General features: G+C 36.4%; 1 protein-coding gene across 1 annotated transcript; it reads left to right on the top strand.

Annotated features, from left to right (window-relative positions):
- Positions 1 to 7,541: 7,541 nt before the first annotated feature.
- On the top strand, positions 7,542 to 7,961 carry LOC104094985 (uncharacterized). The gene has a single exon (XM_009601005.1). It carries the CDS (start codon positions 7,542 to 7,544, stop codon positions 7,959 to 7,961), a length of 420 nt encoding a protein of 139 aa, XP_009599300.1.
- Positions 7,962 to 19,977: the final 12,016 nt, after the last annotated feature.

Raw genomic sequence — 19,977 nt, forward strand, 5'->3', positions numbered from 1 at the left:
AAGAAAAACTACTCCTAAAACCTTAAAATTCATGATTTGTAATATAATGCACTTCTTCTGTTTGATTGAGAAAAATATATGTATTTGCTAAAACTTTTGAACTTAATTAGGATGTTTGATGAAAGCAAAGTAATGCTATTTATAGCCATAATCTTTATGTTGAATTTAAGACAAGTTACAATACAATCTAGTAAAGGAATTCAGATTACACCCAAATAAATAAATACGGTATAATCTGCAAGTTGTAATTTTTAGATGAATTTAAGACACGTTAAAATACAATCTGGTTATGAAAATCAGATTACACCCACATAAATCAATACATTACAATTTTAACTATAACGCATTACGCAAATCTGACATCCAGCTGACTTCATTCTTCGATTCTTTTTCTAAGCCAAAGTTCTCAAAGTACAACCTCTGAGGGAAAAGCGTATAGTTGGAAACAATTAATAAATTTAGTGTTGAAATTCTAGGGTGACAATAATTTTGGGATATATTTTTTAAGCTAAAGCGACAATTAAAATTGGACGGAAGGAGTATCAAGCTATTGTAAATATGTCTTAATTAGTGTATTTGGGCGCGTTTTGCGCGGTTATATAATTATTTTTCATGTGCAAATTTTTTAATTAGAATATAATGATAATTCATCTGAAATTATTTTTGTCATATTATGGAAGAGATGCTTGTCATATTCCTACATCAAATAAAAAGTACTTTTCACTTTCTATAAATGTATTTGCATATATAGATAGATCTTTATGTATATTAATATATACTCTCTCTATTCCATTTTATGTGAATCTATTACTATTTGAAAGTCCAATAGATTTATCTTTGAGCACATTTTAAAAAATACTTTTTAAATGTTCTGAGTTATTAACTATTGTGATTTATAGTACTATAATTTTTAAATATGTAAATTTTATTTTGAAAAATTTGAAAATTTTATGTCCGAATTCACATTAAAAATTAGCCAGTTTTGTCCCTTATATTCCGAAAAAGTTCACATAAATTGAATCAAATGGAGTAATATTTTGTTTGTACATTTAAATTTTTTTATATGGTTATTATTACTTTTTATAACCTTTTCTAACTTTTTTAAATAAAGCATGAAGTAGTAAAAGAAAAGGATAAATAAAGTAATTGAAACCTACCATATATAAAAAAAGCTGTTACACCATATTTTCGTATGTAAAAGTGCGTCGTAAGCAAACTAATGTAAGACAAAAATGAGATCATCTTTCAAAATATATAAAGTAAGTTAATCATATTACCTCGGAGGTTACAAATATTGAAGATCATGAACAACAAGTACAAAGAGGGTTGGAAGGTTCAGAAGCTAAAGGAATTGAAGAAAATAATGTTTCGTTGAAAGTCGACAAGTTGAAAATGTTATAACATGTACTTTTGGGGTGAGACTAGGATGCTTAACATGATAGGGAGGTTATGTTATGAGTTATGTTAGTCGTATGATAGTCGTGTGTTATGTTTTGAAGTCAAGCGAGTTGTGGAACAAAAGTCGATGAAAGTCATCACAAGTTACGTTCATAAGTTTTACTGAAACTTTGGGTCAAACTCCCAATATATTTAGAGTTATGGGGTGTTCCACCCATCAAATTGAAGATCTATGAGTCTAGTTTCTAGAGCATTGAACCGCTTATCAATACGAAACTGTAGTAGAGAGATATATGTGTTTTTGTGAGACTCTGCAAGCTGCTAGGTGACAAGTAGGTGTGTCACCTACTTGCTTAAATGAGAGTCCGAAATTGGGCCAGTTCGGGTCATCCAAAGAGGCCTTTTAATGGCCTATTTCCTTCATATATTAGACTGATAATAAGGCATAATAATCAGATATAAGCTCTGCAAAAATTCTTTCAAAAATTGCCCACAAACCCTAATTGCATTTCTCTCCCTTTCAAATACTAATTGGCGGTAAAACCTAGAGTTTGACGAACCAAGATAGGAGCTGAGTTATCCAATGAATAAGGTAAGTATTCTGATCATTTTCACATATTTTTGTCTGCTGTAAATGCATGGTAAGTCGTTCTATATTTGTAAGAACTCACGGGACGGTGATCGAAAGTCGTGAGTTAGAGTTATTCACTTGTAGCAGACTGTTTTGTGGACTGTTTTGTGTTGTTGTTCGGCTGCATATTTTACTACTGTTTTGTGGAGTTTTGGAGTAGGATGGATGTGGAGAAACACCACATAAATACAGGGTGATGGGCTGGTCATTCGTTGTAATATTTTCGGGTTGTTTTACACTACTACGGTGGTCGTTTTGTGTATGAAGAGATTGGAGTGTATTGGGCTGTTTTGTAGTATTTTGTGGTGTATATGAGGTTGAAAAATAATGTATATATATTGTTATTGTTGTGTTTTTGTGTTGTTGGTGTTATCTTGAATTTGGAGGAAGTAAGGATTATCGGGGAGATGCTACCTGTTTTAATACAAAATAAGCTTGATGTTCATTGTGCGATAGTTGTACCTTTCGTAACTTAATGATAGTATTATTATCGTTGTTGTAGATTAAGGTACAAAGAGGCGAGTTCAACTTGGTGATTGGAAAGATTGCGATAAGGTATGTTAAGGCTAAGCCCTTCCTTCATTTTGGCATGATCTCGTAACTATCATGTGTTTGATAACGAGGCATAAAGAGAAGTTCATACTCCCGAATTTATATACATTATCCTAATCTCATAAGTTACAGTATTCTCCCTTATCGGGACTTTATATTCAATTGAGTATTGTCTTCTTCCAGTCAAGAGAGCAGAGGGTCTATATATATATACAATATTACAGTATTTTTACCACCATCGAACTATAATCGGTAGACATGCCCCAATTGGGAAACCTCTTATCTGATGGTAATTTATTTACCGAGCCTACTGTGGCTGAGTGCCTATGAGCGAGCCCAGAATAGCCGAGATACCTAGCCTAGTATGGCCGAGCGTCTATGAGTGAGCCTACTATGGTCGAGCAGTTACACGTACCGAACCTTATAGGGTCGGACATTTATTTTACTTACTATATTGAGAGAGTTGAGTCAGTATCAGCAAGCAAGTATATCTCCATATCATCTTTGACTCCAAGTTACTTTGAGTTATTATATTATTAGTTCATTTTCAGCTTTAAGTTATTTTATTGTCTTACATACTTAGTACATTATTTTGTACTGACGTCCCTTTTTTCTGGGGACGTTGCATTTCATGCATGTAGGTTCAGATAGACAGACTGGTAGACCTTCTCAGTAGGTGTTGCCCCAGTTAAGCCTGATCGGTAAGCTCCACGTCCTTTGGAGTTACCAGGTCTAGGGTTTTTTTGTACATATTGTGTATATATGTTATGGGTAGGTCATGGCCCTGTTCCGATCATAGTACATATATCGGTAGAGGCTTGTATACATATCCTATCAGTTAGTGCAGCATGTTGGGTTTGTAGGCTTTGTATGTATATTTTGTTAGTTTGTCAGTTGTAGTAGTTATGACGTCCTTGTCGGCCCATCTTTATATTGATGTTTAGTCAAAACTAGTTTTCGTTCTGTTTTATATTTTGCTTCGCAAATTATCTTGCAATGTGGCCCCATGGCCAAAGTATGACATTGTATGTTCAGAGTCCCTCAGTCGTAAGTTGGTATGCTATGTTAAGTGAGGCACCGGGTGCTGGTCTCACCCCAAGGTTCGGGGCGTGACAAAAGTTAAATGATATATTCTTCTAAAATTAAGCTCCAATTCGGCTAAATATTTCCTTTCCTTCCCTATTCTAGTAACTTTTCTATTTCTATATCCTTTTCCATTTATTTGTTCTTATTTTCCTTTTCCTATATATCCTTAATCTCTTCTTAATTTTATGCAAAATTTCCTAAAATTATTTATTTCTTAAAATACTCAGATTATTATCTCTTATAAATTTGGAGTGCTTCAACGATATAATGACTCAAAAGGTTATCTTATGTTTTAGAACTCGAATCTATACTCTTAAGTCTTAAAAACCTCATTTTTACCCTCCTCAATTTGCGTGCGCAGTCCGGACAGGTTTCCGGAAAGCTTTTATGTTAAAAACTAATGAAAATAAGAATTTTTGCCTTAAAAGTTAATTTTAGTTGACTTCGGTCAGCATTTTTGGTAAACAGGCCCGGATCCATGCTTTGACGGTCCCGATAGGTCCGTATCGAATTATGGGATCTGGGAGTATGCCCGAAATTAAATTCGGAGGTCCCTAGCTTGAGTTATGAATTTTTGATGAAAATTAAAAATCTGAAAATTATTTATTTTTAAGAATTGATTGATATTTGGCATTGTTAGTATCGGGTCCGTATTTTGGTTTCGGAGCCCTGTATAGGTTCATTATGATATTTAAGACTTGTCTGTGAAATTTGGTGAGAAACGAAGTTGATTTGACGTGATTCAGACGTCCAATTGAGAAGATATGGATGTTAAAGTGTTCTTGAGAATTTCATTTGATTTAGTGCTAAATTCGTAGTTTTATGTGTTATTTTGGTGATTTGATCACACGAGCAAGTTCGTATGATATTTTTAGACTTGTGTGCATGTTTGGTTTGGAGCCCCGAGGGCTTGGGTGAGTTTCGGATAGGCCACGGGATGTTTTAAACTTAGAAATTTTGCTGGTATAACTGAACCTATTGCAGGCCTCTGATCTCGCAATTGCGAGATCAGGCATCGCAAATGCAAACATTATAGGGTCCATAATTGCGAGGCTTTCATCGTAATTGCGATTAGCAGCTTGGGCCAGCAGCTCTCGCATTTGCGAGGTTACCTTCGCAATTGTGAAGGGAGTCTCGGAAGGGCAGGTTCGCAAATGCGAACATTTACTCGCATTTGCGAGGTTCAGTGATCGCAAATGCGACACTTTCCTCGTATTTGCGAAGGCAACGGGATTTTGAAGGGCATTGCAATTGCGAGCTTCGCATTTGCGAAGCTCAGGTCGCAATTGCGACACCTGCAGCTGATCAAAATGACTTTTGGACGGGAATTTTCATTCATTTCCCAAATTTTCAAGACCTAAAACACAAGAGGCGATTTTTCGAAAGACCATTTCTTCCCCAAATCATAGGTAAGTGATTCTAAACTGGTTTCTTTCAATATTTCACTACATTTTATAAGATTTCAACCTAAAATCTAAGATTTTCATGATAGAATTAGGGGTTTTGGGTAGAAACTAGGGATTTCTGAAATTTGGGGATTTAGACCTCAATTTGAGGTCGGATTCCAAATTCAATTATATATTCGGGATCAGCGTGAATGGGTAAATAGATTTTGGTCTGAACCTCGGGTTTTGACCAAGCGGGTCCGGGGTTGGTTTTTGACCTTTGTTGGAAAAACTTAGGAAAACTGTAATTATGTATTAAAGTTGATTCCTTTAGCGATAATTGATGATAGTAAACTAATTATGATTAGATACGATTGGGTTGGAGGTGAATTCTAAAGGGAAAGCGATACTTGAGCAGTGAGTGGCTTGCGAAATTGAGGTAAGTGTCGTGTCTAACTTTGGCTTGAGGGAATAGGTATTGTGTGAGTATTTGCTATGTGTTTTGTTGAGGTGACGAGCATATATGCGTTGTGGTCGAGTCATAGCATGCGAGTGAAATTCCATTCTTGCAAATTTGTAGTCTTAAATCTTGTTATCGATACTTATTGTTGTTGTTGAAATGTTGGGAGACTTGTATCCGGTTCTACCAAGGTTGATAAAATTGTGAATATTGATTCGAGGTTGAGATGTTAAATTGTGAAAGTAATCATTGATGAAATATTGATTTGTTTGTGAAACTTCTCTCTATCCGTTGTTATTGATTCTGTGAATTGTGAGGAAGAGTGTAAAGCACAAAGGGTGATACCGTGTATGATTTATTTATATTGTGAGGTCATGATTTATTTAAATGGTGAGGAAGAGTGTAAAGCACGAAGGGTGATGCCGTGCATGAATTATTTATATTGTGAGGAAGAGAGTAAAAGCATGAAAGGTGATGCCGTGCAGTCTTATTTATTATTTGGTGAGGTTGAGAGTAAAAGCACGAAGGGTGATCCCATGCAGTTTTCCTTGCTGTCTTAATTGCTCAATTCCTTGCTATATTTAATTCTGTCTTTTCATTATTCTCACTCTTTATGTTGTATTCCCCCACTGCATGTTCCCCTCCCATTATTTCTACATTATTTCTTTATTTACTGTTGTTGCCACTAGCATGATTATACTGTTTAGGTTATATGTGGGTGTCTTGTCCTAGCCTCGTCACTACTTCGCCGAGGTTAGGCTCGACACTTACCAGTATATGGGGTCGGTTGTACCGATGTTGCACTCTGCACTTTCTGGTGATGAATTTGATACCGGCTCAGGTTGATCGAGATTTTACTATTGGTCCGCTGTCCGGAGACTCAAGGTAGATCTGTCGGCGTTCACAGACCTTGAAGTCCCCGTCTACTTTTTATGTCACTGTTATTTTCTTTCATTCACACAGTTGTATTTCTTCCAGACTATTACTTGTAGTAAATTCTAGAATGCTCATGAATTGTGACTCCAGATCCGGGTGATAGTAATTAATACAGTTTTATAAAATTCCGCACCTCTTATATTTTATCTTAGTTAATTATTGTTATTTATTCAATGGAAATAAGGAATTGGTTTAACGATTTTCTAACGTTGGTTTGCCTAGCAAGTGAAATGTTAGGCGCCATCACGGTCCCGCCGGTGGGAAATTTCAGGTTGTGACAAACGATGTTATAAATAGAATTGTATTTAAGGTGAATATCTATATTTTAGAGAGATTTTAGGGATTATTACTTGGTGGCTAAGTCACTCTTTCCCTATAAATAGAGCGGTTCTATTCCATTGTAATTCATCCCAAATCAATAAGAATTCGCTCTCTTTCTTTGTAATATTCTTCTTTAATGTTTCATTACACGTTACCAACATGAGACTTTATCGTCTCAAGAAATTCTTTGAGAAGACTACGATTTAATTTTTCTTGTCTTTTAATTATGATTGATATTATGAAACGAAAGTTCGTTGAACTTGAAATTTAGGGCAAGAACTGTATGACATGGGTGTTGGATGCTGAAATCCATTTAGATGCAATGGGTCTTAGAGACGCCATTAAAGATAAAAATAAAGCATCTAGCCAAGACTGTGCTAAGGCCTTAATTTTCTTGTGCCATCACTTTAATGAAGGGTTGAAAATATAATATCTTACAGTCAAAGATCCACTAGTTTTGTGGAATGGCTTAAAGGAAAGATATGACAACTTAAAGTTGGTCACACTTTCACAAGTACGATATGATTGTTCTTATTTGAGGCTCTAAAACTTTAAGTCTGTTTCTGAATACAATTATGCGGTGTGCAGAATTACTTCTAAATTGAAACTCTATGGAGTTAGTATCACTGATTATGATATGTTTGAAAAAATGTTCACAACGTTTCATGCCTCCAATATGGTCTTGCAACAGCAGTACCGAGAGAAAGGTTTCAAGAAATACTCTGAGTAGATTTCTCTTCTCCTTGTGGCTGAACGAAACAACGACTTGCTCATGAGAAATCATGAAAATCGACCCAATGGGTCTACACCATTGCCTGAAGTGGATGAGGTGTATTCCCATTATGCTAAGCGTGAAAAAGGTCGTGGCTCTGTTCGTGGTCGTGGCCAAGGAAGATATTTTTCTGGTGTTAATCATCCTCCAAAGAAAAATAATCTCCAAAAGTGGAAAGTGAAAGATGATAAGCGAAAGGCAAAGGGTTCAGAAACTGAATGCTATCGTTGCGGTAGAAAAGGGCATTGGGCAAATATTTGTCGTACACTAAGACATTCGGTTGAGCTTTATCAAGCATCTCTAAAGAATAAAGGCCCTGAAGCTAATTTTGTCTCTAACAATGAATTTGACATCACCCACTTGGATATGGCAAACTTCTTTGAGCACCCTGATAAAAAAAATAAACCACTTGATCGGTGATGGATCCGTGGTTAAAAATGATTGAGTAATTTGATTTTTGTTTTTGCCTATTCGTAGTAGCTAGTGAATAAACATCATGTAATCATAGTTCTTTACATGAGTAGTAGTTATTAGTATCAATTAGTATTATTTATTTTATGAGATAATGTTATATTAAATATAATTCTAGTATTCGTTTTAAATAATTACTATTATTTGATATTACTTAATTAAGTGGCTACTGATACAACAAGAACGTTGTGGTGTGCTAAGCTTAGATGAAACCGTATTTGTTTTGCGCCTGATGATTATCATTGATGTACTATTGTGATTGTGGTGTTTGAACTGGTAATTAATTATGGTATCGGGCAAATATAATGTAGCACATTTTGTAAAGATTTGTGTTTAAGAACACATACGTAAGAATACAAGTGTTGTGCACTATTAAATTTTTAATTAATATTTATTACTCCAACGACGTCAAGGTGAAATTGATCCTACCAGTTTGTGGGTTATAAAGTGTACGAGAACATGATCTTTGCCTTTAGGGAATTTAATAGCAAATCCTTGTTCATTTATGCATAATAAACTGCCTACGTCATATACGTTTGCGGCAAATATGAATATCTCTCGAAACAAATTTGAATCAAAATTCAATTATAAAAATATTTATTTTAATTGATTCATGTATGTCACATACAATATTCAAAGAGAAGAAATATTTCTCTCATTTAAGTATGTGTAAGGCAAATGTTACTACAATTTCTGATAGTAGTAATCTAATTGAAAGCTCTCAAAAAGCTACGATAACTCTGCCTAGGGGAACAATACATATCATAGAGAATGTAATATTCTCCTCCAAGTCCCAAGAGAAACTTGTTGAGTTTTAAAGATATCCGCCGAAATGGATATCATATTGAGACAATAGATGAGAATAATCTTGAATATCTCATCATTACCAAGAATGTCTCTGTCCAGAAAAGGGTTATTGAGAAGCTCTTATCTTTATCTTGTGGCCTGTATTGGACAAGAATTAGTGCAATTGAGGCACATTCTACCGTAAACCAAAAGCTAATTGATTCCAATACTTTTGTACTTTAGCATAATCGATTGGAACATCATAGATCAATTATGATGAGACGAATTATAGAAAAACTCAAATGGGCATCCGTTAAAGAATTTAAAGATTCTTTTAAGTAATAAATTTTCTTGCACTTCTTGTTATCAAGGCAAGTTAATTATTAGACCATCACCAACAATGGTTGGGATTGAGTCCCCTGCGTTTTTGGAACGTATACAAGGGGACATTTGTGGACCTATTCATCTACCTAGTGGGTCGTTTAGATATTTTATGGTCGTATTAGATGTATCTTCTAGATGGTCTCATGAGGAGCGCAAAACACACACTTAAATTGTGCTCGCTAGTCAAAGATAGTATAGTATAATTATCGAATCCACAGGGATTGGAATTAAACTGTATTACCGTAGTTTGTAGCTAGATTGCTATCCAGGAGGATCAAAAGTTGAGATTTATATAAATTCTAATTACAATTAACTAAGAATCTAAAGCTATTGACTCATGACAATCACAACAAAGGTAAGCAAGGGAGTTATCAAAGTGAAAAAATATGGGTTGATAGGATAGGTGCAAGATAATTGTTTGGGATCTAAATCTAGATAATTCACTTCTAATGTTCAAGTGAGTCTCTCGAATTCACTTAATTATCAGTACACTTGTTTAGTAGAAACTCCTCTCTCGATTAAGTCTCGATTAGCTCGACGAAGATATGCAAGAGTTCGTAATGGATTGGTCTTTAGGAGAACCTGTTTCGATTATCCTCCTAACTAGGTTTAATCAAGGATTCAACTATCCTCTTTTGATTACTTAGAAGAATCTATGAACTCAACCAACAATATAGTATAATATATCACAAGTAATGCCTCTTTCGATTACAAGAATATGTGAATATAGATACAACAATTAAATCTTTCAAAAATAATTCAAATACATAAAAATAGAGTTATAATCCACAAATAACCATCAATTCACCAAATCCATCAAAACTCAAAAGGTTCTACTCCATAGATATGGAGAAGTTCTTCACAAATAAAATAAAAGTAGAGGAAAACCTAAATACAATCTAAACCCAGATCTTGAGTGAGGAAGGATGGATGAAATACTTGTACTCTTGTTTCTCCCTCTTCTCCGTGGCTTTCCTAGGTCTAAGGTATGTCAAAAATGCAGAAATGATATTTTTCCCTTGTATTTAACTATCCCCCAAATAAACTCCGGACGAAAATATCCTTTTTAGCAAAATTGGGAACATATTCTAAGAATTTTGCACTACCGCGACGCATGCCGCGTCGCACCATGCGGCGCGCTTGTGGAGAATTCCACAACATTTGTAAAATCACTTTCTCGCCACATTTTGCACAGCCGCGCCGCCCCATGCACCGCGAAAGTTTGAAATTTGGGAAAATATAAAACATGAAAGTTGTAGACCTTTTAAATATCTTTCCAACGATATATTGTGGATCCCATATGGACTTCTGAGCGAAATGTTATGTGTATTTTACTGGACAATGCGAAGTATGCCTACTAGATTCTTCGTTTCGTTCTTAAAGTGCACTATCATCCGTTGATCCCCGAACATGATCTCAACTTAATCCTTGGGCGTTTACTCAAACTTCAAAGCTCTAGAATAGCTTGAATTCATTCCATAACATTTAAATAACCTGGAATCACTCCTATACGGCATAAAACACATAATAAGTGTAAAACACTACTAATTAAAGCTCAACATGAGTAAAGTACAGTAAATTAAAGTGCAATAAGTAATTAAAATACGGGATTATAGCCTACCATCAACACCCCACACTTAAATCATTACTCGTCCTTGAGAAATCAAACTACACTTCACATAGACACGACCTTTTTAAATAACTCTCCTAACTCATCATACCAAGAATAATAGAACAGATTAAGCACAATACCATAACATCCTCAGTTCAAGATTTAACTCAAAAGCACCATGCATTTTTCACAACCTGCTCACTTACTCTAACACAGAGGTCAATGATATTACCTTTCCTTCATGAATCAAGTGCTTCACCCAACAAGAGATAGTAGTTCCACACACAATAAAAGTTAAGAATAATTAGGAACTCGAGATAGAAAGAATTCACTCACTCTTAGAACAATATTCATATGCCACAAAAGATCCACCATAGGCTTGCCCGTAGTGTATTACTCTACTAATCGAGCTTGTTCAGTCAAGGATCAAGTAGGACTTTAATTGGTTGTAATGTAGGCTGCGGAGTGGGTATGATACATTTAGATATAAGAGTAACTACACCTCCCTAAGCACTTTTAATACATATACTTAACCTTTAAACCCCATACTTATGTCAAACTATAATTTCACCTTCACATCCGTATATGTCAACTCCTAAATTCTTTAAGCATAAATACATCAAAAGTTACCACTATCAATGAATATAAACTATTTATTTTCTTCATCTTCTTTTTCGATTCAAGTGGCTCATACTTTTTAACAACAGTGCACCTTTCTCCTTATTTTAATATTTCCACTCAAAAGCCAAACCAACCACCCCATTTAAATTGTGCTCGCTAGTAAAAGATAGTATAATATAATTATCGTATCCACAAGGATTGGATTTAAACAGTATTATCATAGTTTGTAGCTAGATTGCTATCTAGGAGGATCAACAGTTGAGATTTATATAAATTCTACTTACAATTAACTAAGAATCTAAAGCAATTAACTAATGACAATCGCAACAATGGTAAGCAAGAGAGTTATCAAAGTGAGAAAATATGGGTTGATAGGATAGGTGCAAGATAATTGTTCGGGATCTAACTCTGGATAATTCACTTCTAATGTTCAAGCGAGTCTCGCGAATTCACTTAATTATTAGTACACTTGTTTAGTAGAAACGTCTCTCTCGATTAAGTCTCAATCTCATAATATGAACCAATTTAAGCTCGGTGAAGATATATAAGAATTCGTAATGGATTGGTCTTTAGGAGAACATCTTTCGATTATCCTCCTAACTAGGTTTAATCAAGGATTCAACTAGCCTCTTTCGATTACTTAGAAAAATCTATTAACTCAACCAACAATATAGTGCAATATATCACAAGTTATGCCTCTTTCGATTACAAGAACAAGTGAAAATGGATACAATAATTAAATCTTCCAAAAATAATTCAAATACATAAAAATAAAGTTATAATTCACAAACAACCATCAATACACCAAATTCATCAATACCTAAAAGGTTTTACTCCATAGACATGGAGAAATTCTTCACAAATGAAATAAAAGTAGAGGAAAACCTAAATACAATCCAAACCCAGATCTTGAGTGAGGAATGATGGATGAAATCCTCGTTCTCTTGCTTCTCCCTCTTCTCCGTGGCTTTCCTAGGTCTAAGGTATATCAAAAGTGCAGAAATGGTATTTTTCCCGTGTATTTAACTATCCCCAAATAAACCCCAGAGGAAATACCCTTTTTAGAGGAATTGGGAACATACTCTAAGAATGTTGCACTACCGCGCCACATGACGTGCCGTGCCGTGCCGCGCCGCATGCTGCGCTATACCATGCGGCGTGCTTGTGGAGAATTCTAGAACATTTGTAAAATTACTTTTTGGGCATATTTTGCACAGCTGCGCCGCGCCGCGCACCGCCCTATGCACCGCAGTAGCTGGTAATTTGGAAAATGTAAAACATGAAAGTTGTAGCCCTTTTAAATAGCTTTCCAACTATATATTGTGGAGCCCAAAAATATTTCTGAGCGAAACGTTATGTTCATTTTACTGGACAATGCGCAGTATGCCAGCTCGATTCTTTGTTTCATTCTTAAAGTGCACTATCATCCGTTGATCCCCGAACACGATCCCAACTTAATCCTTAGGCTTTTACTCAGATTTAAAAGATCATGAATAGCTTGAATTCATTCCATAACATCTAAATAACTCGAAATCACTCTTACACAGCATAAAACACACAATAAATGTAAAACACTACTAATTAAAGCTCAACATGAGTAAAGTGCAGTAAAGTAGAGTGAAATAAGCAACTAAAATACGGGATTATTGCCTACCATCATCTCATGTGTGCCTATTGTCATCTCGCAACCTAGCGTTTGCAAAATGAATGGCATAAATAATTTGATTACGGGCACAGTTTCCCGATAATCCAATTAACTTTATTCGAGTTGATAATGTTGTTGAGTTTTCATCACTAGCATTTAATGATTATTACTTATCAATTGGGATAAAGGTGGAACATCTTGTAGCTCATGTTCACACTCAAAATGGCCTTGCAGCGTCTTTGATTAAACGTTTGCAATTGATAACAAGACTGTTACTCATGAAAACGAGGTTACCCACTTCTGTTAGGGGTCAAGCCATTTTGCATGCATCAATGCTAGTTCATCTCAGACCGATAAATTATCATAAATATTCCCCGTTACAATTAGTTTTGGGTCATGAGCCTAATATATCCCATTTAAGAATTTTTGGATGCGCAGTATATGTGCATGTACCACAGCCATATCACACCAAGATGGGTCCCCAATGAAGGTTAGAAATATACGTTGGGTTTTAATTACCCTCCATTATTCGCTGCCTCAAAACATTAACGGGAGATTTATTCACTACTCGATTTGTAGATTGTCGATTCGATGAGATATTTTTCCTAAAATTAGGGGGAGAAATTGGTGAAACCAAACGAGAAATTTTGTGGAAAAATCCATCATTGTCTCAACTTCATCCACGTGCCTCTATTTATGAAAAAGAGGTGTACAAGATTATTTATTTGTAGAAAATAGCAAATCAAATGCCAGGCGCATTTACGGATCTGAAAAGGATAACAAAATCATATATCCCTACAGAGAATGTTCCAATCCATATTGATGTCCCTGTTGGACAATCTTTTAGTGTCATATCTAATGAAACAAAATCACGCCTAAAGCATGGAAAACCATTGGGTTCTAAGGATCGAAATCTTTGAAAAAGAAAAATAAATGATGAAGATGACACTACGAAAGAATCTCATAAATAAACCCATGATTTAACTAATCTTGAGATTCATTAGGAAATCACTGAGCCTGAGACTCAAGAAGATAAGGAACTATCAATAAACCCAATCGATATTGAGAGGAATTTGAGTCGATTGGATATAGTGGTGGATTATGTCTTTGCATATAATGTTGCATTTATCATTATGCAAGATAGTGAGGATATTGAACCTCAATCTGTTGGAGAATGTTGACAAAGACGTGATTGGCCAAAATGGTATGAAGCAATCCAATATGAGTTGGATTCACTTGCAAAACGTGAAGTTTTTGGGCCTGTAGTCCAAACACCCAATGGTGCTAAGCCTGTTGGCTATAAATGGTTCTTTGTACGTAAGAGAAATGAGAAAAATAAGGTACAACGATATAAGGCACGCCTTGTTGCACAAGGATTTTCACAAAGTCCTGGTGTCGATTATAAAGAGACATATTCACCTGTTATGGATGCAATAACATTTCGTTATCTCATTAGTTTTGCTGCCCATGAAAAGCTTGACATGCATTTGATGGATGTGGTGACTGCCCACCTTTATGGCTCACTTGATAATGAGATATGCATGAAAATTCCCAAGGGATTTAAAATGCCTAACGCATATAATTTAAAGTCCCGGGAAATGCTTTCAATCAAATTGCAAAGATTTTTGTATGGTCTAAAGTAATCAGGACGAATGTGGTATAACCGTCTTAGCAAGTATTTATTAAAGGAATGTTATATAAATGATGTCATTTGTCCATGTATTTTTATAAAGAAAACAACATCAGAATTTATTGTATTTGCCGTTTATGTCAATGACATAAAATTTATTGGAACTCCTATAGAACTCCAAAAGGCAATTAATTATTTAAAGAAGGAATTCGAGATGAAATATCTCGAAAAGAAAAAATTATGTCTCGGTTTGCAAATTGAAATTTTGGCAACAGGGATTTTTTTCCATCAATCTGCCTACAGAGAAAAGGTATTGAAACGATTTTACATGGATGGAGCACATCCATTAAGTTCTCCGATCGTTGTTCGATCACTTGTTGTGAATAAGGATCTGTTCCGACCTCAAAAAAAATGAAGAGCTACTTGGTTCTGAAGTACCATATCATAGTACAATTGGTGCACTAATGTATCTTACTAATACAACAAGGCCTGACATAACTTTTTCAGTTAATGTTTTAGCAAGATATAGCTCTGCTACTACACGGAGATATTGGAATGAAATCAAACACACATTGCGGTATCTAAAAGGGACTACCGATATAATCTTATTTTATGGCAATAATTGCAGTCCCGATCTTATTGGTTATGCCAATGCTGGGTATTTATCTGACCCACACAAGGCTCGATCTCAAACAGGATATGTGTTTATATGTTGAGGCACTGCCATATCTTGCAGATCGACTAAGCAATCAATCGTGGCTACTTCATCTAATCTTGATGAGATAATTGCTATTCATGAAGCAAGTCGAGAGTTTGTTTGTTGAGGTCTATAATACATATTATTCGAGACAAATATGGTTTGAAGTGTGACAAATGTCACCCCCGACCTGGAATCGAGACTGGCACCCGGTGCCTCAACTAACCTAGTGTACCAAATTGCGACTAAGGGACTCTGAATATATAATGTCATAATTTGGCCAAGGGGCCACCTTGCAAGACAATTTGCGAAGCAAAATATAAAACTGAATGGAAACTAGCGCTGACTAAACATCAATATAAAGTTGGGCCGGCAAGGCCGTCATAACTACTACAACTGACAAACCACCAAAATATACATACCAGGCCTACAAGCCCAACATAATGCACTAACTGACAGGATATGTCTACAAGCCTCTACTGATAGATATATTATGATCGGAACAGGGCCCCGACCTACCCATAATATATATACATACACACAGAAGATGTACACGAAAACCTAGACCCGATAACTCCGAAGGATGTGGAGCTTACCGATCAGGCTGAACTCTGGAAACACCTACTGAGGAGGTATACCCGTCTGTCTATTTGAACCTGCATGCATGAAATGCAGCGTCCCCAGAAAAGGGATGTCAGTACAAAATAATGTACCGAGTATATAAGGCGATAACATAACTGAAAGTTGAAACTGAACTGATAATATAATAACTGAAAGTAATTGGGAGTCAAAGATGATCTGGAGATATACTTACCTGTTGATACTGACTCAACTCCTTCAATATAGTAAGTAAAATAATTGTCCGGCCTTATAAGGCTCGGTATATATAACTGCTCTGCCGTAGTAGGCTCGCTCATAGGCGCTCGGCCATACTAGGCTATGTATCTCGACCATGTTGGGCTCGCTCATAGGCGCTCGGCCACAGTAGGCTCGGAATATAACTTTCCATCTGATCAGAGGTTGCCCAATAGGGGCCTGCCCATCGATTATAGCTCGATGGTAATGAAAATACTGTAATACTGTATATATAGGCTTGTTGCTCTCTTGACTGGAAGAAGACAATACTAAATTGAATATAGAGTCTCGATAAGGAATAATATTGTAACTTATGAGACTAGAATAGTGTGAATAAATTTATGAGTATGAACTTCTCTTTTTGTCTCATTACTAACACATGTAGCTACGAGATCATGCCAAAATGAAGGAAGGCTTAGCCTTAACATACCTTATCACACTATTTTCAATCACCAAGTTGAACTCACCTCTTCTCACCTTAATCTACAACAACGATAATAATACTATCATTAAGTTATGAAACGTATAACTATCGCACAACGAACGACATGCTTATTTTGTATTAAAACGGACAGCATTTCCCCTATAATTCTTACTTCCTCCAACTTCAAGATAACACCAACAACACCAAAAACAACAATAACAACATATATACATTATTTTCCAACCTTATGCACACCACACAATACTACAAAACAGCCCAACATACCCCAATCTCTTCATACACAAAACGACCACCGTAGTAGTGTCAACAACCCAAAAATGTTACGACGAACGACCAGCCCAACATCCTGCATTTATGTGGTGTTTCTACACACCCTTCCTCCTCCAAAACTCCACAAAACAGTAGTAAAACACGCAACCCAACAGCACCACAAAACAGTCTGCTACAAGTGAATAACTCGAAATCACGGCTTCCGATCACCGTCCCGTGAGTTCTTACAAATATAGAACGACTTACTATACATCTACAACAGAAAAAAATGGATGAAAGAGAGCAGTAAACTTACCTTATTTGTTGGATAACTTGACTCCTATCTTGGTTCTTCAAACTCTAGGCTTTACCTCCGATTAGAACTTGAAAGGGGGAGAAAATCAATTGGGGTTTGGGGGAAATATTTGGGAGGAGTTTTGCAGAGAATGAGTCTGGTTATTTTGCCCTATTATCATACTAATATATGAAGGGGATAGGACTTTAAAAAGGCCTCTTTGAACGACCCGAACTGGCCCATTTTTGGACGACCCGAACAGGCCCAGTTTTGGATTCTCGTTTAAGCAAGTAGGTGACAGTCTGCGCAGACTCGCAAAAATGCCCATATCTCTCTACTCAGATATCGTATTGACAAACGGTTTAATGAGTTGGAAAGTAGACTCATAGATATTTAATTTTATGGGTAGAACACCCCATAACTCTAAGTATATTGGGAGAAAATCGCAGTTACATTTGACCCAAAGTTTCAGTAAAATTTATGAACGTAACTTGTGATGACTTTCATCGACTTTTGTTCCACCACTCGCTTGACTTCAAAACATAACATACGACTATCATACGAATAACATAACTCGTAACATAACCTCCTTATCATGTAAAACACCCTGGTCTCATCCCAAAAGTATATGCTATAACATTCCCAATTTGTCGGCTTTCGACGAAACATTATTTTCTTCAATTCCTTTAGCTTCTAAACCTTCCAACACTCTTTGTACTTGTTGTTCATGATATTCAATATTTGTAACTTCCGAGGTAATATGATTAAATTGCTTTATATATTTTCAAAGATGATCTTATTTTTTTGGGTCCTACATTAGTTTGCTCACGACGCAGTTTTACGTACAAAAAAAATATAGGGTGTAACATCATTCCCCCTTGGGAACATTTGTCCTCGAATGTTTATTTTTAGAGACTTTGGAAAAATTTTGCCAGAGTTTCCTCCGTACACTAGACTATAACCAACTTGCATGCAGCCAGAAAACATACTATGCATGCCACACATGGCCAATGTCTATAAATAACAACACTTTGCCTCAAAGAGTCGTAAATCATAAATACTGAAAGTCAGAAAATAAGAGCTTACTGGATGACCTACTAGCCTGAATAGAGTTGTGCTGTAGCATCCCATCTCGAGCCATATCTTCAGTTTGAAATAGATAGGGGTATTTATACTTCATTTCTTCATCTGCTTCCCATGTCATCTCTTCCACATTATTGCTTCTCCATAAAACCTTCACGGAGGCTACCTCCTTATTTCGTAGCTTGCGGATTTGTCGGTCTAAGATGGCAACTGGAATTTCCTTGTATGACAAGTCCTCCGTAATTTGTACATCATCTGTGGATACCACTCTGGTTGGATCTCCAATGCACTTCCGTAGCATAGATACTTGAAAAACCGGATGGACTAACTCCATTTCTAAGGGCAATTCTAACTCATAAGCTACTTGGCCCACTCTCCGAATAATCCTGTAAGGCCCAATATACCATGGGCTAAGCTTGCCTTTCTTGCCAAACCTCATCACGCCCTTCATAGGGGATACCTTTAATAATACCCAATCATTAATCTCAAACTCTAAGTCTCGTCGCCGCATGTCAGAATATGACTTCTGGCGACTCTGAGCTGTCAACAGTCGCTCCCGGATGTGCTTTACTTTCTCTACGGCCTGCTGAACTAGGTCTGGCCCATATAACCCAGATTCTCCAATATCAAACCACCCTATAGGAGATCTGCACTTACGCCCATACAAAGCCTCGTACGGAGCCATCTGAATACTGGAGTGGTAACTGTTATTATATGCAAGCTCGACAAGAGGTAGATGTTCATCCCAACTTCTTTTAAAATCCAACACACATGCTCGTAACATATCCTCGAGCGTCTGAATTGTACGCTCGGCTTGTCCATCAGTCTGTGGATGAAAAGTTGTACTGAGATTCACCTGAGTCCCTAGACCTCTCTGAAATGACCTCCAAAAATGTCCTGTAAATTGAGCCCCACGGTCAGATATAATAGATACTGGTACTCCGTGTAGCCGCACTATCTCCTTAATATATAACTTTGCATAATCTTCTGCTGTATATGTAGATCTAACAGGTAGAAAATGAGCTGATTTAGTGAGCCTATCGACTATCACCCATATAGAATCGAACTTACGATGAGAACGAGGTAAACCCATAACAAAGTCTATGTTTATCGCCTCTCATTTCCATGTCGGGATCTCTATAGTCTGCATTAGCCCTCCGGGCTTCTGATGCTCTATTTTCACCTGCTGGCAACTAGGACACTGGGCGACAAACTCAGCAATGTTCTTCTTCATATCGTTCCACCAGTACACATCCTTAATGTCATGATACATCTTCGTCGACCCAGGATGAATGGAGTACCACGAATAATGTGCCTCTGACATAATCCTGTCTCGTAGCCCTGCTACATCTGGAACACATAAACGACCCCTATATCTGAGAACTCCATCTCTCTTGAGCTCTAACAATGGATTCTTCTGCTGCGGAACTTGCTCTCTCAACTCGACCAACTCTGGGTAATCGTACTGCCTTTCCTTGACTTCAGCTATGAGAGATGATTTTGCAGTATTTTGGAGTACAACTCCTCCATCGTCGAAATCTACTAACTGAACCCCCAAACAAGCTAATTGATGAATCTCTCAAGTTAATTGTCTTTTCTCGGCCTTTACATGTGCTAAGCTACCCATAGATCGGCGACTTAAGGCGTCTGCTACAACATTAGC

Source organism: Nicotiana tomentosiformis, chromosome 4 (assembly GCF_000390325.3).
Source record: "Nicotiana tomentosiformis chromosome 4, ASM39032v3, whole genome shotgun sequence".
NCBI classification, from domain to species: Eukaryota; Viridiplantae; Streptophyta; class Magnoliopsida; order Solanales; family Solanaceae; genus Nicotiana; species Nicotiana tomentosiformis.

Bases quoted from the DNA above. Each gene is read 5' to 3' on its own strand.
- LOC104094985 (XM_009601005.1), top strand. From the start codon at position 7,542: ATGAGAAATCATGAAAATCGACCCAATGGGTCTACACCATTGCCTGAA.